The sequence below is a fragment of the Chionomys nivalis genome, chromosome 25 (genome assembly GCF_950005125.1).
Source record: "Chionomys nivalis chromosome 25, mChiNiv1.1, whole genome shotgun sequence".
In the NCBI taxonomy this organism is placed as follows: domain Eukaryota; kingdom Metazoa; phylum Chordata; class Mammalia; order Rodentia; family Cricetidae; genus Chionomys; species Chionomys nivalis.
In genome coordinates, this window is record NC_080110.1 from 2,102,501 (window position 1) to 2,122,833 (window position 20,333).

General features: G+C 50.5%; 1 protein-coding gene across 1 annotated transcript in view; it reads left to right on the top strand.

Annotated features, from left to right (window-relative positions):
• Positions 1–4,653: 4,653 nt before the first annotated feature.
• Nuak1 (NUAK family kinase 1) overlaps positions 4,654–20,333 on the top strand; it is a 64,443-nt gene continuing 48,763 nt past the window's right edge. The window contains exon 1 of the mRNA XM_057757822.1: positions 4,654–5,841. Within this exon, the coding sequence (XP_057613805.1) occupies positions 5,599–5,841 (243 nt within the window). The 5' untranslated portion in view covers positions 4,654–5,598. The remainder of the gene's footprint in view (positions 5,842–20,333) is intronic.

The window sequence follows — 20,333 nt, forward strand, 5'->3', positions numbered from 1 at the left end:
CCCCGCTCCACGTCACCCTTGTCTACCCCCTGTTACCCTGCCTTCCCAGGCCCCTTCAGCCTCGGTAGAACCCCAGGCCTTTTTCATTGCTGCTATCTGTCGCTTGTTTTCCTCCTACGCAGTCCAGCACATCCTTGAGCGCCTAGTCAATCTCTCGGCTTTCTGGCCGCTGCTCTTCCTAGTGTGGCATGGGTACTGTCCGCTCTGGTGTCCTCAGTGCAGGGGACTCAACACATGTCCATTTTCCTTTCCCTGACAAGAGTGCTCTTATTTTTTAGCTTATCCCCTTCCCATATGCACAAGGGACTGAGAAAAACGGCAACGTAAGATGTCAACTCTGAAGGGATTAGGACAGAGGGTCATATGGGTCAATCTCCTGTCCCACTGACTATCCCCAAACTCTTCCCAATGGGCTCCTCGACCTCTCCACTGCCAAGTACGGAAACAGGAAGGAAAAATGCTAATTTGAGTGGTTTTCTTACAACCCTGGTATTACCTCAATTGTTTTGCAGACTTTGCCTCTCTCATTAGCAAAGCCTGGGACCAGGAGTGAGCGTTGCACATTTTTATTTTTATCTAGATTGTGGAATATTTGCATGACAGGATATCTCGAGGCTAGGGCCCAAGCGTAGGCACGACATCCATTTGTTTCATGTAACTTTACACCTACGGCCTGACTGTGTAAACATTTAGCGAATGTGCACGGCACAGAGCATACTGCTGTGGGATTCTCTTCCTGGGCCGCTGAGCTACTGTCTGTAAGGTTCCTGACTTTGGAATTTTGGATTCGGTAACTGTGTCGGTACCCTCTCCCACCTCCACCTCTCAGTCCCATGAACAGATCTTGTCACTTGTGTTTGCATGTACAAAAGGGAATCCCAGTGGGAAGGCAGCAGAACACAGTAACACGCCTGATATTTATTCAATGCGGTTGGTTACCTGGGTCTTAGCGGTCTCACTGCTTTCTGTTTTCTGCATCAACTCATAGTTCCTGTGATCTGCTTTCTGCTGTAACAAATCCACGAGATTAATTGAGAAGTTTATTTAGGCTCACGATTTTGGATGCTTGACTTCATTTCCATGACTGATAGGGGTCAGGGCAGAGGGAGGGAGAGGCCCACACTTCCCTTCATGAGCACCCCCAGGGTGGGAAACCTCCCACTAGGCCCCACATGGTAAAGAGGACGACTCGGAAGGCCCACCCTGGGGACTAAGCTTTTCTACGCCTGTCTTTAGGGGACACTTGCCAAACTATAAGAATCTTCATCAAAACTTTTAAAATGCCTCTACCTTAAACAGAAAACAGAAGTAAAGAGAAGACAGCCCAGGACCACACAGCTAGAAGGACTTGAACCGCTTTTGATTCTGAAACCTGTGCCCCCCCCCCCCGTTGCTATGGTTACCAGCCATTTAGCAGGTGGGAAGAAATTGAGCTTTCGGTATCATTTCCTGAGTAAACTTTTGCTTTTATCTATCTATCTCATATCCAAAAGCATGAGTACTCCCAAGCTTGGTGGCTGGAGACCAGCTGGATGCTGTAACTGTGTTTACTACTCTGTTAGCTGGAAGAAGAGGGACCATGTTAGCCTCAGAGCTGGGCACACCGTAGGAAAATAGCATTAATAAAGGGATTTTTATTGGGTACCATTTCAATAAAACTGTTGAATACTTCTCTGACTAGATCCCTCATACAAGTAATGCTACATAAATAAATCCACCAATCAAATCTCACCACCTCTAATAAGAAGCAACTTAAGGGAGAATATGATTTCTCCTGGCTCAGTTTGAAAGGCCCCAGTTCATGGTCATGGGGAAGGCATGGTAGAGTTCATGGTAGTGGGAGTATGTGGCTGCTTGTTCACATCTCGGGAGCAGGAAGCAGAGATCACCTGGGACAGGACTATAATACTCATCGGATTCTCCCTGCTGTGACCCACTTTGTTCTGCTGGACCTAACCTCTAAAAGCTTCCACAGCCTCCCCAAACCAGACCACCATCTGGGAAACAAGTGTCCAAACTCAGGAGTCTATAGGTGAGGGTTTAAATCACTCACACTGCATACATATACACTGTATGTATATGTACATATATATGGTTTGAATGGGACACACACACACACACACACACACACGAGAAATGGTAGTTGGTATTACTGTGTTTTCTGAACAAAGCTTTCTCAAGAAAGCAAACATACACACTTTCTTTTAAGCTGATTTGAAAAGCTTAAAAGATTTGGACCTTGTGAGTGCAGATGTTACAACATTTGCCTAGTATCCAGCGCAGAACCAGAAGCTACCAAGTCGTGTGATCAAGCTGCCAGTTACTCCTCAGAGCTCTGGCGGGAGCCTTGCAAGAAGTTGCAGTAGGCCTGATGGTGATAGCTGTCCTATCCGTTAAGATCCACGCCAACCTTGCGTGTGACACACCGTTACGACTGGCTATGACACAGCTGTCCCCATCACCGCCGACAGATCAAGAGAGGAGGAAATAACGGTTCAAGGCAGTCATGGTTAATATCAGGACGGGACTGGAACCCAGTCAGTTGGACTCTAAAATTCAAACTCTGAACCAAGGCGCCTGAGCTGGGTAGAGGAGATGTCCTGTGTAAAAACAAACCACATGTGGATGGACAACGGCTCAGCAGATAAAGGCTCTCTGTCATCAAGACTGATGATCAATCAGAGTTTGATCCCTGGGGCCACGTGGTGGAAGGAGAGAGGTGACTTCTAAACGGTATCCTTACCTCCACACGTGTATACGTACATGCATATATTCATATACAGGACAAATGCATAAATTCACAGTTATCAGTGTTACAGGAATTCAGGCTTGGCAGGAGCTGCCAACGCTTGGATGTGACCATGTGCCACGCACTGTAGTTGGGTTTCACCTCTTTCCCATTTAATGAGAGGTACCCTGGCGCCTATAGAGCGGGTGCAGGGAGGGTTTAAGTCTTGGTTCTGCCGTCACCCAGGACAAGCTAAGTGATATTAGGCAAAGCTTTAAACCTTTCTAATATGATCGACCCAGTTGAATACAGATTATAGCAGCTACCTTCCACAGCATGCATCGCCGTCAACCGGTTACCAGCACGTGGGAGGTTCTACCCGTTCAGCAGACAGGGCTGAAGCCCTTGCCCTTGAGAGCGATGCTGTCAGAAGGGCTATGCCCACCTCATTGGCTGAACACAGCAAAAGAGTGTTTGCTCATGCTGGTTTTCCAGCTCAGCCTTCCTGGGGACGAATCTGTTCGCTTTACAGTCTCAGCTTGCCCTGACTCTGCTCTGCTTGTCAAGGTGAGGAGAGGACATGACAATTTACTACCTAGCCGTTAAAGGTTCCAGGCAGAAGAACCATCGCTGTTGCATTGATTCTAACAACCTATGCAAGTTATACGGGCACAGGTAACCTTGAAGGCGTGGGCAGGTTTCCTACCACATCCCGGGGACAGAAGGGACCAGGGCACTTGTCATCTTAATCACCAATACAGACACAATCTGTTCATCTGAAAACCAAGCCACAACTAAAATCAACCAGACTCATTGAGACCTATTTTAAGAGCAAACTGAAGAAAAGGTTAATCGTTTAACTAAAGTCTCCCAGCCAATTCAGTGGGGACCTGGGACTCTACCTGCATGCCACCAACTTGTCTTGCAATCTTCATGCATGTCTGCGGACTTTTTAAAAGCAGCGTTCAGCTTCAGGACGGGGGCAGGGAGTCACTGAAAGGGCTGTTGGGATGAATAGATCAGAATAAACACGGCCTTTGCGCGTTTGTTGAGTGCTTTTAAGGGAGGGCCGGGGTTGGTGGAGGGGTTTCAGGCATCCCTAAAACAAGTAAATAAAGTTTGGAGATAAGTCTGCAGAACGGAGCAGAGGAGTGAGGGGCGGATCTGCGCGGTGTAATTCTGGCAGCAGGGGTGGGGGTGGGGGTGGGGGTCTAGGGCAGGCAGGCTGTCGGAGTCCAGTGTAAGGTGATAAGTAGACAGGAGTGAAGACAGTGTGGAATGCGGAGGGCGGGAGGAACCAGAGGGCGCAGGGCAAGCGCCAGCTCCAGGGCAACTCGCAGAACACACCAGCCTCTCGAAATTTCCTGTTCGCTCTTCCCACCCTAGTCTGGAACACTGTAATTTACATGAAATTACTTGAAAAAATTTCCTAAGGCCTCTTAAAATTTTCCCCCCTCGTGTCTTATTTTTTTTCCTCCCTGCAGCCCACATGCAGCTGGGAGTCCTTCCTGCCTGACCCTCACCTGGTAGGGGAGATATGGCCTTTTTAGTCAAGGAAAATTCCCATCACCCGAGGGGGTCAGGAGGCCTGCAAGTGGCCTCTGGCTTGGGCAAGGAATTGCTCAGAAGGCCCAGGTTCTGGTCCTGGTCTATCCGAGAACCATGGTCTGTCCTCCTCGGAAAGGGGCCTTCCCACTGGTCTGGGCAGCTCGGGGGACCCAGCTCCATCCAGGCCTCCACTTTTCCTCCCCTCTTCGGCTGTTGTTCTTGCCGGACTCCCAGACCTCACGGGTGATCAGCGCCCCAAAGGGCCGGGTTCCTCCTTTGGGCCTCCCTGCGTTCCTGACTCCGCCTTTCTCCCTGAAAAAGCCGGGTGCGGGGTCCCGAAGCATCCCTCCCGGGGGACTTTCCAGGTTCCGCAGTGGCACCAGGAGGGCGCTGCCCTGGCCAGGCCGGAGTTGGAGGCCTGCAGGGCCTCGGCAGCGGGAGGAGACCGTGACTCACCGCCGGTAACCCAACACCGCTGTGCCTCCTTTCCCCGGCCTCCCCCAGCTCTCGCGGGCTTGGTGGCCGCTGCGACACCATAACAAACATGAAGGGTGGCCCGGAAGGGTGCAGCCCCGGCCCACAACGCGCACGCTTGGGCCACCCGGACTCTGTGCGTAGCCGCCTCTGCGGCCTCGGGGCCAGGAGAGCTTTATCCGTGGCCGATCGGCCAAAGCCAGCCGCAGAACGCCCGCAGTAGCTCCGGAGGGTGAGTGCAGGAAGCTCAGGGAGGGGGACAAACGTACTGAGGACCACCCCCACCCCACCGGGACCGTCTGTCCCCCGCCTGGCGAGGACAAAGCGCCCTGGCCGCCGCCCGGGCCTGCGCCGCGCCGCACAAAGGGTGAACGACGACACGCACCCCGCCCCCTCCCTGCGCGGTGGCCCGACGCGGAGGTGGGGACACCCGGGCGCCCGCCCCGCGCTCCCCTCCCGCCCCGCCCCGTCTGCGCGTCCTTCTGGCGCGGGGGCGGGGGGCGCGGCGCCCCACATAACACTCCTCTCTCTGCGCTCGGAGCCACCCTCTCCCCTCCTTCTCGCTAACACCACCGCCTCCCCTGACATCGCCGCCACCTCGCCGGACGCTCCGCAATCTGCGGCCGGCCGGGGAGGCGGTGCGCGGAGCGTGCGCGCCCGGGGCGCCAGATGTGCAGTCTCCGCCGCCTCTAGTGACCCAGCGGCAAGCCAGAGCCAGGTCGGGTTGTCTCAGCAATGCTGCGGGGGAGACCTTGAACGCACCCTGGTTTCCCTCAGCGGGGACCACCCAGAGCCCCTGTGCGTGCTGGGTCCTGCCCTCTCCAGCCCGGCTCGCCCCGCGCTTGGACATGGAAGAGGCGGCTGTGCCCGCGGCAGGAGATGGCCCTGATGTGGAGCCGGGGCCGCCGGGCTCTCAGCGGGAGGCGGTGGTCGGGGCGACTGCAGCCCCAACGGAGCCCAGGAAGCCGCACGGGGTGAAGAGACATCACCACAAGCACAACTTGAAGCATCGCTATGAACTGCAGGAGACCCTGGGCAAAGGTACCTACGGCAAAGTCAAGAGAGCCACCGAGAGGTTTTCAGGCCGAGTGGTGAGTAGGGGAAATTCCTGGGTGGTACCCGCTAGCTCCGTGGCTCCCTCCACCAAGAGGGGTCTCGGCAGAAGCCCCCCAGTCACGCTCCTGACTTTTCCCTTCAGCACGCATGACTCAGGTGTATATCTCTGGAAACACTTGTTACATCCTGTCTGCACATATTTTGGGGCTTCCCCCTTTTCCCCACCAGCTAGCAAAGTGTTTTTAGGATTCGCAAATATTTTGGAGCTTTGGGAACGTGGGGTCTCTCCCGCAGACACACCTTCATGTCTTACCCGAGAGTTCCTTATTTGTACAACTCCAGAAGACCCACATCCTTAGTCATGAAGCTGGATTCACAAGTCTGTGTCCTATAGTTGCTCGGGACCCTAACTTCTTTTCCATCTTACCACAACCCCACTTCTCTGTATAATTTCGCTGAGCTTGATCACCCTGATGCTGCTGTTGCGGCAAAAGAAGACAGACGGTTGCCTGTAAAAACCAGAAGCTCCAACAGAATGTCTGAGGTTTTTGACAGTTTGCATTCTGGCCTCTGGCAAGACTGCCATGGCCAGGGCATGGGTGGCCATTCAGACACAGATGTGACTTGCTGCAGCCTTGCTTGCCTTCCAGATTATGGCTACAGGGCTACTAAATTGTTCAAGAGGTCTGGCTAGCTGCCCCGGTAACGGCTGAAGCTCTGCCAGGGTACCAAGCAGTGCTCGGAGTGCCTCAGGGGCTCAGAATTGTCCCAGCTTTGGCTTTTTGTCATTTTCCCATTTGCAGAACAGGCCCTTGGAATCCACACTGCTTGTGGCTAGAGTTGGGTCCAAAGTGTCTGACTGTTGCAGAAAGGGTTTGTGTGGTGTGTGGCAGAAATGAGCATGGTTCTCTGATTTAAAGAGTATCAGATGTATTTTAATTGATTTAGGGCCAAAGTAAGAAACCAACTATGATACCTTCTTATGTGCACTTTCAGGGGTATTTGGGGACCCACTGTTGCTTATAAACCTAACCAGTGGCTACAGGGAAGGGCAAGTGAGCTATCAGATAGCTGTGGACAATGATTACAGTCAGCAAGGTTTACCCTTGTAATTTTCAAGTATGTGGCCAGCTGGATAGTCCCCCCTCGTCAGCTTCTCAGATTCACTGTCAAGGTTGGGGCTACATTATCACTTAAAAAGTCAATGAATTGGGGAATGAGAATTGATTGTATCCTTAAAATAAAACTGCTCCGCCACATGTGAATTCTACAGCAAGTTGCAAAGCAGTTGTGCAGGTGCTCTTTGCCCTTTGGGCTGAGAATTCTGAGGAGGAGATGGTTGCAAAGGTGTTCTCTGACGAAGGAAGTGCCCGGGAAGCAGGCTTCATTCATGTGTTTCTTCTGAGTTGATATTCCCCAGGCTGGGTGTTGAATAAGCAGAAAAACTAAGTGTAGCTCCTTGCTCCTGTTGCCTATAGAGCTGCTGAGGAATCGCGCTGGGAAGTTGGAAAGCAGGATAATGCAAAACAGACCCAGTCTGAGGTGCAGGTTGAAGATGGGAGAATGTGAGGGGTTGAGTAGCCAGGGTGGATCTAGGGTCTGCGGCACCTTCTTGGGAGTCAACCGAGCTGCACTGAGTCTTGGCGGCGTACACTTGCCTGCTGAGCTCCACTGTGGCCTCCAGTCAGGCATTCTTCTGACTGTCTGAGCCCCGGGCTGAGTTAGACTTGCATTGGTAGGCAGGCGCCTGCCTTCCTTTCTTTCAGTGGGTGTCTGGCTCTTTATTTGCACAAAACTGAACATTCTGCCAGGATTTAGCCTCATGGCCACTAGGGGGCGCCCAGAGAACGATGGAGCCTCGTTTCTCCGTGACGAGACCAGTCCGCTGTTATTGTCTAGTTCACCCTCCCATTGTGCTATTAATTTCAGCGAAATCTCTTGTTTTATTCAAGAATTATGTAAAGATTGTGCAGCTGGCGGTAGATACATGCTCAGGAACTGACAGTTCCCAAGCTGCTCCACTTCTCCGTCGGGCTGTTTTCGGCTTGATTGCTAACTTGAGCATTAGCAAGATCCTCCGGTGACCGGCTTGCTTTTAACCGGTAGGAAACTGACGTTTGGAGGGGAGAAGTCCTCCTGGGTGCAGCATCCTCCCCCACTGAGTGCACTGTTCACAGATGGCAGAAGAGCCCAAGTGAGAAACTGGAATTGTCAGGTGGAAAACCCCACGTCTGGCTGCAGAGAAAACACCACAAGCAGCAGTAACAAAAACAGAGGTCAGCATTGTGCTTGTCTGGTCAGTGCCTGATGAGTCAGTGTCAAGAGCAGCAAAAAAAAAAAAAAAAAAACCACCACCAACAAAAAATTATGGTATTAGCGTGACATCTGCAACTTGCCTCGAAGCTTCCGTTGAGGAGGCTCACGAGCAGGCTAAAGTCTGCCTGCTCCCTCTTTGGGTAGAATTACAGTTGATGCTTTTGATCCAGTCCCTTTGAGAGCAGGTCTCAGGAGGAGCGGCGATGTCCGCCTTTTCTGTTAAGATGAATCGGGTGCTGGGTGTCAGTGTGAATCAACCAGCCGGAGATGCTTGGGAAATCAGCATTCCTGCCTGAAGTGGGGGTCCTGCTCACAGAGGAGAGTCATTTCCTGTAGCTTAGAACATCTGACCTGGAAAGAAGGGCCTTCTGAGGGAGACTCAAGCCAGAACAGCACCACCTTCTGTGCTCTGAAGAGAGTAACCGACTCAGGAGTTTGCAGCCGACTGCTTCAGCCCGCTGCGTGGTCCAGGCGCTTCCATTCTCTCAAGCCCTAATGTGGTCTCACGGCCACAGCCTAAGCATGTCTATAAGGCAGGAACTCACAGTGACTTGAGATAATGAGCCTAAGATTGGGGCAAGCTTTACAGAAAGGCTCAGAGCCCTGGTCGCCATCCAGACCCTTGACGGATCCCTTCCTGGCATTGGAGCTTTCTGGAAGCCACTTAACTGAAATGCCAGGTTCCTCAGCTGGAGCAGGATGCTGATATTCCCCAACTTCTTGGGCTTTTGAGAGTTGCAGACAGTAACCTGGGTAAAGTTTCAAAGGGGAAAAGGAAACATTCTAGTGTTCCTTCCTGGTGCATTTTCTGTCTTATTCTCATTTATGATTGCATCTACAGTTTAAGGCTGTCAGAGAGACAGGTTGCATTGGCCAATTAGCCTTGGATTTTGCAGAGACACAGAGGGAGAGGTGAGGGGGTCACATCTTTGCCAGGGTAATTAGATTAATTAGGGAGGTGCGGGCATAGAAAGACGAGACAGTCGAGCTGAATGTGTTTCTGCAGTGTTGAATCTGGGCCCCATTTATTACACAACCTTTGTTTGGATGAAGTTTTGGGCTGTGGAATGAACTTCTGGGTCTTCCTATAATGTGTGCTCTTTGGGAGCCAATTCCTCGGGCCTTTAGGGCACACAAAGTATTGCTAAAACAAACACCACACAATATAACATAACAAAAAAAAAATTGAACCCAAACGCACAGTTTTGGGGGACGCATTTGGTCAAAGTGAATCTTAAAAGGGTAAGCTCTTGCCAACGCGATTCCCTCAGCCCAGTGATGGCAAATTGTGGCTCTGAGAGCGAGACGAAAACTGGCCTGCTAGACTGGGTTATGTATGGACATCATGTGCACAGGGGCTGAGGGGCTGTGTTTGAGTTAAGGCTCAAATCCAGTTTCCAAAGAATCAGAGATCCTGGCCAACGTGTCAGCCCAACCCCTCACAGACATGTTAAGTGACTGAGTTTGGGCAAAGAAACCTGATTCTTAATCAGGGATGTCTGTCCTTTATTTGACAATGTGGTCCTCGCTCTTTAAGGACTCACAATCTAGCAGCAGACGTGAAACGCATCCGGAGATATCGAGTGAATTCTGTTAGATTCTGTGACAGATTTCATATCGTCTGCCATACACACTCGCCATGTTAAATATGGAGCCAGGCATGACTAAGCCAAGGAGCTTGCAGTAGGCTAGAAGAGAGGGAGGGGACAGAGAGGGAGGGGACAGAGAGAGAGGGAGGGGACAGTTCCTAGGCAGGCATCACACTTTACGGAGGTGTCATCGTTTCAGGAGATGACCAGCGCTAGCCTTGTTCATTAAAAGTAGTTTGATCCTGAGCAAAAGCTTCCCTAAACCTCTTATCCCATTTTCCAGAAGAAGGAGCTGAGGCCTCGTGAGGTTATCCAGCTTGTACAAGGTCACATCAGCAGCAAGGCCGGAGATCTTGACCATAACTCTTGGGAATTGGTTGAGCTGGATGCTGGTCACAGAGGGGTTCTGTGCCTGCGGGCTTGGGGTGCTGGCCTGGAGCAGGGAGGGTTTCCTGAGAGCTGGGGTGTGAAAAGATTAGGCGTTGAAACCATTTTGGGAGAGAGATGGGGTGAGGATGGAGAGGGAATGACTCCCACCAAGGACCTCTTCACCGGAACACACACTGCATCCTTTGTTCCCCAAAGAGCCTGATCCTGCATGCCTGGGGTGGGGGTGGGGGCTTCTATGAATGAACATGTTTACCTTTTTAGCCCGTAGTGAAAAAGCACCCACAGTGTGCCAGGATGTCTTGATCGCCTTCCTCTTAGGGTGTGGTAAGAGATAAACTACTCAACCAAGGTTCCTTTTCTGTGTTACACCCTGTCTAACTGCCTTGAACCCATCTCACGCCACCCACCAGAGATGCCTTGCTGAGGGCCAAGCACGATGTCGACCCCCAACCAAGTCTTGCGGGATGGAGCTGAGATGAATAAATCTAGCTAGGGACTTTCGGAGAGGTGTAGCCACTGAAGCTTATCCTCCCTGACCCGAGGAACATTTACATTCGTTGGCAAGGAAACACAAGACTGGGGATGAATGGATGAGGAGAGCTCTGTCTGCAAAGGCAGGCGGACCCTTCCCCACACACATTCCTTTGCTGTTACATTTGCTCATGCGTTTGTCAGGGAGAGACATATATCCAGGGCTTGTCGGGATCCTGGCTGCGGCTTCCTGTCCTCAGTGGCTCCAGAGTCAGACAGCAGAATTCTCATTCATCTTTCCCACATGAAAGTCTCAGAGCATCTGTAAGTTATGATTTGCGAAGTATCTGCTTTAAAGCAGAATGCATTTATCATTGCGCCGGTCCAGACGACACTGGCAAGTGTAACGGCGAGAGAATCCAAGGATCCAGGAGAGGAGGGGCTGGGCCAGATGACCCACCCGTGACTGGAGTCTGGCTGAATTGATAAAATTCCCTGGAAACAGCCCAGGAGCAGCCAGATGTTGGCTTCATGGCGAGATTCTTCAGTAAACTTTTAACTGTATGTAAAAGCTAGGGCTGGTCAGTTTCACTCCTAGGTCTACCCTGGAGAAATATAAACATATGTCCACATAGAATGTGTTCACAATGGGTCAGGACATGTTAAGAGGAAGGCACACAAGTGTTCACCTCCCTAGGCATGGATGCATGAAATTTGGTGTGCTTCCTTTCCTTAGAATATTCTTGCTATCTCTTGCATGGTTTTATTGATTATTTGTGGAGTGTTATTCAGCAATGAGAAGAATCAGAAGGGCTTCATACATGCTGCAGCATGGAGCAACCTTGAAGACATCGTGCTGAGTTATGAAAGGCTACCATGCAGCAGATGAGTCCATGTCTGTGAAGTGTCCCACGACAGCCAGTCCATAGAGACAGAAAGATGGGCGGTTGTCAGGGCTGATGGCAGAGTTGGCAGCAAACGGAAAGTGGCTGCTACCTGGTGTGTTTACTTTGGCGGTCATGAACGTGTTTTACAATTGTGATGACGCTTGCACAACTTTGAGAAGAGACTAAAACCCCCTGATGGTGTGCTGTAAAATGAGCTAAAGACGTGTGGATCACATTTCAAGAAAATTGTTATTTGAAAAATGTGGTCCTTTGGGGGCAGAGAGTGGTGATGACTGGGGAAGGCCATGTCTTGTCAGCCTCCAAGATGTCAAACCTCCAGTCCTACGAGACTCCCATTTTATGTAGGAAGTGGAAGGTGGCACCCTGTTTGCCTTGGGACACACAGACACAAAGACACACAGACACACACACACACACACACACACACTTGTCTTGGATGGAGATAGACTTTGTATCCACATCTCATCCCAGTCCTTGACAGCAAGGTGACCTTGGGTAGGTTCCTATATTTTAGCTTCTGCTTCTCTCTTTCTCATCGGGAGAGCGTGGCGAATCTTATCTGGTGGCTCGTGGAGGCGATTCAGTGAGATGATGTGGCTAAGTCTACCACCTGGTATGGCAACAGCCATCCAAGCAGCTAGGGTCATCACTAGTCTCAAAGACGCCTGTTTGCTTGTCTGCCGCCTGCCCATAGGGCATCACATCCTGCTAGGCAAACCCAGGTGGTCGCTGTAGTTCCTCTCCTTCCAGCTGGCATGCTTCCCCGTTCTGGCTGACATGTACCTTTCTTCCCTCCCACAGAGCGGACACCCGGAGTGTTTCATGTGTGCTGAAGATGGGCCCGGCACAGTGGGGACATTTCGGGGGAGACTGGTCTCTCATGCTTTTAAGATATCTAGAGTTTAGAATAAAGCAGGTACTAATAATTCATCTGAAATAACCAGGGTATAAAATCGGGGGGGTTGTGTTAGAAATCTCAGCAGTGTAGTAGACAGACCCAGATCCACATCCCACTTGCCCCCCTCTCGGTAGCTGCAGGCTCCTGGGAAAGCTGCATGTTTTTGTGGTTAGCAAGACATCTCCCAGTGCCTTATTACCTAGAATCAGCATTAGGGTTTGCAGACTTCTGATGCACAGTAGGACCTTAGACACATTAGCCTTGAATTTATTCCTGATAAGGTTAACGCCTGCGCTATGGGACAGCACGTGAGCTGGGAACCAGGCTGGAGATTTAAAAACGCACGCACACAGACAGACAGTGACATGGAGACATGGGTCATCCTTGTAACAAAAATGCCAACTTTATTGTGCTCAGGGGCAGCTTATATAGGGCTCTGGCCATGCCCCCAGCTCTTGGCAGTTTTCAGCTGCAGCCACCAGAACCCACTCTCCTGTCTCGTGCTCAGAGCAGCTGCAAACACAGGAAAACAAGTTGTTTTGCTCAGAGCAGCTGCAAGCAAGTTGTTTACAGGAAATTCAGGGTCTGGGGGGTCCACAGCCCCCAATGTGATAAGGCCTGGATTGAGGCTTTGTGTCAAAAGTAGGTTGGTGGTGCACAGCTCTCTCTAATTCTGCGGCTTGGGACAGTGGGGTCTGGAAAGTAACAGCACTGGAGAGAGACCATTGTGGAGGACCTGAGGACCCCTGGTTCTCTCCGTTAAAACCCTTCCTTACTTTCACAAAGGCTCCGTTCCGCATTTGCTGAGGTCCTCAAGATCTGTTCCTCGTTCCTCTGTCCCAGCTCAGCGCTGGCTTCCTCCTAGGTTGGATTTTTGTGTGGCCATCTCCTCCTGTCCATCAGCCTCTAGGGAAGAAATGGGCTTCTGTCTCACTGGTGGTGTGGATGGTAGGTACTCGGAATGAACGAGTGGACAACCGTTGCAGGAAGAGCCTATCAGCATCCAGAGAAGGGAAAGTGGGAGAAGGCCTGAGGCGGCAGGAAGTTCCCTGGGGGCTTTGTTTCCCCTCTCCTTACCACCGTGTACAAAGTGGACCAGCCAGGACTGCAGCATGGTTTTCCGTTATCCTTCTGTGTGGCTGGGGAGAGGAGGAGGCTGAACCGTCCACAGGCTGCTGCCACAGTGGCATCTGCTACTCACTTCTTGGGAGCTGTGCACTCTCCTTGCCTGGGTCGCTCCTGAGCTGCCAGGCTTCCTCTGGAGGCCCGAGCCCTCTGTCCCCCATCTGAGCAGCCCTCTGCAGTTCTGCAGACTGTGCAGGCTCTACATTGCAGGAGTCATCTTTGAGGTTTCCAAAACACTCTCCCCAGGTTGTAAATTAAGCACTTGAAGAACTGTAAACCGGCTGGACGGTGGAGTTAGAACGTGTCTGGAAAAAATGCCATCATGATTTGCTTTGTCGGCGTGAGAGAAGAATTCCACTCCATTTACTCTCATTAGTGACGCTAAGAGCCCTATCAGGAAGGCACAGAGAGGATGCGGCGGTGGATTTTTATTAGCTCCTTTCCCAAGCTCCTTGGCTCAACTTTCACCCCTTTGGATGATAGTTTAGAAAAGAACTAAGTTCCTTCAATGGTCCCTCTTTCCCAACCTGCCCGTGCCAGGCTTTGACCAATAGTATGGCTCAAGAGCCACAGGAGCCTTTAAAAATGGCTTTTCAGGCCAGGCGGTGGTGGCACACACCTTTAATCCCAGCACTTGCTAGGCAGAGGCAGGTGGATCTCTGTGAGTTCGAGGGCAGCCTGGGCTACAGAGTGAGTTCCAGGACAGACTCCAAAGCTACACAGAGAAGCCCTGTCTCAAAAAACCAAAAACCAACTAACCAAAAAAAAAAAGTTTAATTAATTAACTTATTACATACACAGTGTTCCACCTGCATGTATGTCTACATGCTAGAAGAAGGCATCAGATCTCATTACAGATGGTTGTGAGCCACCATGTGACTGCTGGGAAATTGAACTTGGGACCTCTGAAAGAGCAGCCAGCCAGTGCTCTTAATCTCTGAGCCCCCCCAAAATGTTTTTTTAAAAATACTTTTTAAAATTTTATGCGTGTGGGTGTTTGCATGCCTGTATGTGTGTACCACGTGTACACAGTGCCAGAAGATGCCAGAAGAGGCGTTGAATCCCTTGACACTAGAGTTAACAGATAATTGGAGCCTCTCAGTGGGTGATGAGAGCGAAACCTAGATCTTCAGGAAGAGTAACTGCTGAACCGCTGCCCCAGGTCCCATAGAGGCCTTTGACTGCAGCGAGCTACAAAGTATCCTTGCTGGTTATCACCAAAGAACCAGAGGATACTCGCATCCCAGGCTTCTCAGGATGGTGACAGGCAGGCAGATGATCTCATTTGTGACTAAGAGACCCTCTTTGTGACCCGCATAGAGTTACGCCGCACTTTCTTCATCTGGGAGGTGGGAATAGCCATGAAAGCCAAGGAGATGAGTGAGCGTTTTACAGACTTGAAGGAAATAAACTGCCTTCAGCTCCTGGGTGGGGGGTGAAGAGGCTAACAGCAGTTGGTTTGTCTGGGTAGTTCTGAGCCCAGCCCAGCGCATGATTGTGTTCCTCCTAAGTGAAGCACTCACTCTGGGTGGGCACAGCCCCATCTTGCAGCTTAGTAATGGGGGCCATTTCCCCGGGAGGATGCAGTGGAACACTCGGGGCTGGGCAGGCAAGCTTGTGGAGGGTGTTCAAGTGGACATATCACCCAGAGTTAGCCACTGTTTTGGATGTATAGGCCAGGTCCAGGGCAGAGGGAGGAATCTCAGGGACAGGAAGCCTTACTGAATGACAGTCTTGTGCCAGGCATGCAAACTGCCTTTCCCCTCCCTTCCCTTCCCTCTCTTCCTCCCTTCCTCTTTCCTTCCATCTTTCTTCCTTCCTTTCCTTATTTCCTCCTTTTTTCTTTCCTCCCTCCCTCCCTCCCTTTCTCCTCCTCCTTCCTTCCTCCCTCCCTTCCTCCCCCCCTCTTTTTCTCTTTATTTCCTTATTTTTCCTGAGGTTGTGTGTGGCATGGGGAGGTTGCTGGGGATGGGACCCAGGCCTCATGCAGGCTAGACCAGCTCTCTACCGCGAGCAGCACCCCCAGCCCTTGATTTATTTCTTCTTGCTTTCTTGCCTTTGAACCTGTGTGGTTTTCATTGTCATCATGCAGACAAGGATGTGGAGGCTTAGAAGGAACAATCAATGACTTTCCCAAAATCAGGTCTGGAACTCTAAGTTGAGGCCATCTTGAGTTAAGGGGGGTAGTGGCTGTATTTGTGGGGGACCCGCAGGGTAAGATGCTGCCCCCAGCTACAGGGGTACAGAGATGATGAAATGGCCCAGTGAGCTCCTGCTTCCAAGGAGCTTATAGTCTAGCCTTTCCCACGGGCTGCGTGTTGTGGGACTTTTATCTTGTTCACATATTGCATCCAAGTAGCTGGAGCCAGGGTGCCCTCTGCTCCTCGTCCTCCATTGTAAGACACTCCACAGCATAGAGCCCCTAACCAGCCTCACCTTCTGCTGTGTCTGTGTGGCTAAGGAATACTGACGATCTGAGTGCATGAGTGATTGCAATATCTGTTTTGCTAATGAAATCTCACAGCCAGGCCTGGTGGAGCTGGCCTATAATCCCAGCCCTTTGAGAGACTGAGAGGCTCGAGGATTGTAAGTTCAAGGCCTACCCGGGCAATTTGGCGAGACCATGTCTCAAAATCAAACAGTACAAGAAAAGGCCAGGGCTGCAGCTCAGTGGTTGATCGCTAGCCTAGCACGTGCAAAGCTCAGGGTTCAGTCCTCAGCACTGGGGATTAAGTGAAAACTAAGAAAAGAATTAGGCCCCCTTTAACAGGAAAATACTATTTTCGAAAAATTTCAAAAATTACTTTTATACTGCTTCATCTGGTGATGCCATTTGCAAACCACAAACAAAATAAAAACACATTTTTTTTAAAAAAACAAACCCAACAAAACCGTCTCCCCCCCCCCTTTGCTTCAAGTAGAAAAAGCAATTGTTTCTTAAAACGGCTCATGAAGGAAACAAAACAAAACAAATATTTAGCCTTTCTCTGGGGCAGCTCCGCCTGGCATTTTTTTCAGCCCCCCGAAGGGCTCTAATTCTATGCGATGTTTGGATCGGCCACCAGTTTTTTGGAGGAATTTAAGAGGCTTGTATTTGTGCTTATGCATCATGTGAAGAAACGTCATAAAATCTGCCCAGCGTCCTGGACCCAGTGGGATGTGCTTGCCAAGGCAAAGTGACCACCAGTAGAGTTGACAGGGAGAGAGAGAGATCTCTGTTGGCCTTGACTGACACAGTCTCTGGGGTGTGGCTGGACTGCCTACCACTTCCACTGGTCACGGGGCTGTAAAAACTCCAGCTGAACACAGTGCCTCGCACCCGACTTTGCTTGTTCCATGTTCCCTGAACCCGGGAACATTCGGCATCTGGTAATTGGGTGAGAGGCATTGGACAGCATGTGGCACGCTGGATGCCTCCTGCTCATGGCACATGCTGCCTGCCCCACCCCGACCCCAACTTGTTTTTATCTCTCTTCTGCCCTAAACCAGTACTGTCAAATATGGACACCGTGCTTATTAAAAATTAATTACCGTGAAATCAAAGGGAAAATTTAGTTTCTTGATTGCACAAACCACCTTTTAAGTGACTAGTAGCCCTACATGCCTGGAGTCTACCCATGGATAGTGCATGACAGGTCAATTTCACCCACCCAGGAAGTTCTGTCCGGCAGAATGTATTGCTCTGTGTGTGCAGGGTTTAATGAGGTAGGCACGGTCTGCTCCTCCTCCCCGCAGCTCCTGGCACTGCCTTGCCAGCACCTCTTCCGCTACTTTGCGGTACCTCCCATGTCTAGATGGGAGCCTGAGAGATAGCATCTACTCAGTGAGCTTTAAGATGAATGAGAAAATGCCTGTATCTGCATTGTTTGATGTATGCCTGAAACCTCCCAAAATATGAAATACTTCTAGGGTTGCCACTGACTGGAATTAGCTGATATTTTTGGACTATGTCCTGTGTCAGGCAGCATGCAAACCTCTGGGGATACAGGGATGAGGTTCCTCTAGTCAGGGCGCTTGTGTATCTAGTTATTTTAAATTTGGAGGGACAAGCCAGTCTATGGGATGCAGCTATGAGTGTTCAGAGACTGTCTTTGACACCCCTACCCCACCCCTGCCTCCAAGGATCTGACTAGCAGGATTGGAGTAGTGCCTGAGACACTTAGCATTTGCAAGTTAACCAGGATACGAAGGGAAGGGAGCCCACTGCAGTTGGCATTTTAAGAAACAGGTCTTGACAGTGCAGTAATGTCTGGAGACACACCACACCGGTTTATGCTGTCTGTGTTTTATCACAAGCAGAGTGCGCAGAGACCCTCAGTACTTGTGTCGGGATAGAAGCTTGTCATCTCTTCTTGTTATCCTCTCGCGATGTGATAATAGCAACTATCTAAGAGTCATTGCGTGTCGGTGACATTCAAAACGTGTGAAATCGTGGATCTGCATTTGTCCTCACAAGAACCTTAGGGATGCACACACCTGTTACTCCTCTGACACTGGACGAGCGGAGGCAGAGGAAAGTGAATGCTCTTTTTCACACTTACGCGGCTTTTAAGTAGATCTGAATCCTGAACCGCTATGCTACCGCCACTCACGGTCTCTGACTTAGGCGAGCTCTCCGGAATGTCAAACGCACACTTTCTTCCAATTGCTTAGAGACAAGTTCAGGTGTATTTAGGAAGTTTGGAGAAATAACTCATGTGAACATTATGATCTACAGCGTCTTCTTCTAGATTGATGTCTGTCCCCACAGGTCTGTCTCTGTCCCCAAGGAACATACTTAATTTATTCAGAGATATTCCCACAGGCCTACTGTGTGCCAGCCTTACACACAGCCTGATAAAGACTGACTGAGCCAATGTGACCCCAGGGCATTGTGCCCTGCTGGAGTGAAGAGAACTGGTTTGTGTAGCATGGGATCCCAGAGGCTTAGGGATCTGCACTCCTGACGATGTCCCCATTTATGCCTGGCCACATTGCTCCTAGAAGGATGAGCCTCCCATAGCTTTGCCCCTGGTATGTTTTCTCCACAGGGACCTGGTTGTCCAAGCCGTCCCACAGGGCCTGGGCTGCGACTTTTTGCCCTGTTGCGTCATAGGCTTGCCTGTAGCTCTGCAGCTGGTTTATTTTCTTTCTAGGCCCCAGTTGTAGTGACCTTTGCCTGTCTGTTTATTTCAGGGAAATAATTCCATCCGGTAAGTATTGATTCCCTGGGGGCTGCAGAGGCATGTCTGGAGGGACTTCTTTTAGTGGGGTGGCCTGAAATGGCCTCTCCAAAGAGGTGACAGCTGCTTCCTTTCTCTCAGCCCCTTCTCACTTTGCCCTCTGACATCTCCCTCTGAGGCTTAGCGTTTGAAGCCTGACGATAATGTGCGCAGACATATGTCTGCATAGCTCTGTGTGTTAGTAACATTGATAGGAATAACCGTGGGCATGCTTGGAACGCACACAGTACTGTATGCATGCGGGGCCCGGGCATTTTCCATAGCTTAACTCATTCACTTTGCCTGTTCTTCGCAGTGATGGCGGTAAAGTCTAAAATCAGCTTTTTAGCCCCACAAGGGGCAGTTATGAGTGTGCAGTGATTTCCTGGCCCTAGAGAGCGCTGTGTTTCATGATACAGAGACTGCAGGGCTGGACGGTGTTGGCCTGGCTGGGTGATAACCAAGCAGAAGTGAATGAGGAAAGTGGCCTCCCAGCCTCTGCACGATCAGCCTGCCCTGAGCTGCAAGCAAGGAAATGCAGGACCCGGCGAATTGGATGTTTAATGTGGAAATACTAATGTGTTATAATAGAATTCTGGATGCCCACTTGTATATGAACCAATATCCTTCAAACCTGGAGGTGGCTGTTGAGAAAATCTCTGTCAGGGCAACTACCTGGAGCCGTTTCCTTAGTGCTTGCCTTCAGCTCATTCCCAAATGTTCCTCGGTAGTGTTCAGGAATCTCCAAGTCTCCTGTTTATAGCATTCCCATCTTCTCCATAAACTTTTGTCCCTTTTTGTGTGTGTGACCAGTTTGAAAGATGGAATTATCCTTTTCCTATAGCAAAAGAAACGGCCTGCTGGAATCCTGAATGATCCTGAGACTCAGGAGTTAAAGATTAAAAGTAAAGTTAGTTGGCAGGTCCTCAAAGACTTTATGTTTATCTTTCTGTGTATGTGTGTATGCACATGTGGAGGTGCATCCGTGTGTGTGTGTGTGTGCACATGTGGAGGTGCATCCGTGTATGTGTGTGTGCTCGCACGTGCGTGCACATATGCAGGTCCATCCATCCATGTGTGTGTGTGTGCACATATACAGGTACACTTGTGTGTGTATGTGTGTGTGCGTGCATATGCAGGTGCATCTGTGTGTGTGTATTTGTGTGTGTGTATGTGCATGCATGCGTCCACATATGCAGGTGCATTAATGTGTGTGTGTTCATATGCAGGTGCATCTGTGTGTATGTATGTGTGTATATACACGTGGAGGTGAAAGCTGATGTTAGGTGTCTCCTTGTGTGGGTATGAGTCTGTGCTTGTGAATGCAGGTACCCAAGAGGTCAAGGCATCCAGTCCACTGGAGCTGGAGTTACATACAGATGGTTGTGGGCTATCTGACACAGATGCTGGGATCCTCTGCAAAAGCAGTGTGTGGCCTTCACCGCTGAGTCGCCTTTCCAGCCCCCTTCTCCTTATTTTTGAGACAGTGTCTCTTGCTGAACATAGGACCCATAGACTAGGCTAGGCTGCCTAATCAGCAGCCCCGGGCCCCTTCTGTCTCCATCTGCACAGTCCTGGGGTTACAGACCTAAGCCACTGTGGCCAGCTTTTTATATGGGTGCTGGGGAT